This window comes from Spinacia oleracea, chromosome 5 (assembly GCF_020520425.1).
Source record: "Spinacia oleracea cultivar Varoflay chromosome 5, BTI_SOV_V1, whole genome shotgun sequence".
Taxonomy (NCBI): Eukaryota; Viridiplantae; Streptophyta; class Magnoliopsida; order Caryophyllales; family Amaranthaceae; genus Spinacia; species Spinacia oleracea.
This window is the reverse complement of record NC_079491.1, coordinates 81,054,975-81,056,851: the sequence shown is the minus strand read 5'-3', so window position 1 is coordinate 81,056,851 and position 1,877 is coordinate 81,054,975. Positions and strand designations below refer to the sequence as shown.

At 46.9% G+C, this 1,877-nt stretch overlaps 1 protein-coding gene across 1 annotated transcript; it reads left to right on the top strand.

The window, feature by feature from the left end:
* Window positions 1-692: 692 nt before the first annotated feature.
* On the top strand, window positions 693-1,283 carry LOC130461640 (uncharacterized). Its single transcript, XM_056829796.1, has one exon. The coding sequence runs from the start codon at window positions 693-695 to the stop codon at window positions 1,281-1,283; it is 591 nt and encodes a 196-aa protein (XP_056685774.1).
* Window positions 1,284-1,877: the final 594 nt, after the last annotated feature.

The window sequence follows — 1,877 nt, the reverse complement described above, 5'->3', positions numbered from 1 at the left end:
GAACATAAGAGTTCAACAAGGCCGCAACAAGGCTAAGAGGATCCTCGGATCCGAAAGACAACAAAGCAAATCAGAGTAAGCCCGAGGGCAACTCGAGAAAGGGGAAAGAGAAGGTGGGTGCGAGAGAGGCGAGCCCAAAGAAGGATGGGAAAAAGGGTGAATTACAACCCAAATACACCAACTACACTCCACTCGCCATACCCCGAAGAGAAATTTTCAATCTCCACAAAGATGATGAAAAGTGGAAGCTACCAGACAAGCTCAGGTCCAACCCCCTCCGTAGGAACAAGAACAAGTGGTGTGAGTTCCACGATGACTTCGGCCACACCACTGAGGAATGCAACTCGCTGAAGGACAACATCGAGGACCTCATCCGCCGAGGCTACCTAAAGCAATACTTGCTCGACCGTAGAACGGAGAGGGAAGAAAAAGAAAAAGCAACATCTGGAAAGCTACAAGAGCAAGCCTAGAGAAGATTCCATGAGACCGAGGGGCAAAAGAAGAAACCAATTCTCGTGGTGTTCGGAGGACAAAGGTCCGGCCACGCCAGCAAGAAACACTTAAGAGCTCTCTCCCACCGAGTCAACTTCAGAAATGTTGGGGAGAACCAGCCTACCCCCCCGAACATGACCTTCACTGCTGATGACTGCCTCGGGACCCAGTACAAACATGACGACCCGTTGATGATCGAAATGGATCTCAACAACCACAATGTCCACAGAGTACTAGTCGATGGAGGGAGCGCCGTCAATATCATCTTCAGGAACTGTTTCGAGCAGCTCATCCTCGAAGAGGGAGAAGAGTCACTGACCAAGGTCAGCTACCCATTGATCAGATTCAACGGATCCGCAGCTATTCCCCGAGGAAAGATCACCCTACCCGTCACAATCGGCCAAGGCCTGGCGGCGAGAAACGTCCGAGAAGAATTCCTGGTGATGGACTGTGACTCAGTGTATAACGTCATCATGGGACGAACCATGATTCACAAAATAAAAGCAGTCCCATCCACATACCATCCGATGATGATGTACGTCTCGGATGCAGGCTTCGCCGAGCGGATAAAAGGCGACCAAGAGGTGGCAAGGTCAACCTGTCACACGGCCATCCGAAAGCCGAGGCTAGGAGACAGTCCTGAGGACGAAGATGAGAAGAGCCCTCCCCCAGGTGGAGAAAAAGATGCCAAGAGGAGAAAGGCAGAGCCGAGCAGTCTAGTAAAGCCCGCAAAGGTTGATGCTCGACCAGAGACCCTTTCCCCCGAACCAGACCAAGAAATGGAAGACTGAAGGAAATAATGCCCTTGGTCCAAGTATGCATTCTATGTTAAGTCTAATAAATGCGGTTCAGTATTAATTAACAAGTTAATAATTCAGTGAGATCAAGTGAGTTGAATGCCTAGCTAGAGGTCGCTTCAGTTCAAGTGGAATTAATGATATTAATCCACAGCTTACTCTTGACTGAACCCGTAGGGTCACACAAATAGTACGTAAACGGATCAAGTATTTAATGGCATTAAATACTCCATCTATGGATATTCGGAATCGACGGATCTTGGTTTCAGTGGGAGCTGAGATCGTCACAGGCAAGAAATGAATACTCCGGAAACGATGATATTGCCGGAAACGGAAATATGGATCGTATCGGAAATATAAATATTATCCAAGTCGTAGATGTTGCCGGAAACGGAAACATGGTACGTATCGGAAAATATTATCGGAAATGGAAATATTGCCGGAATCGGAAATATTGCCGGAAACGGAAATATTGTCGGAAACGGAAATATTAAATATTTGTTCGAAACGGAAATTAATTCCGGAATCGGAAATATTAAATATTGTTCGTATCGGAAATAAATTCCGGAATCGGGAATTTAATCGAAA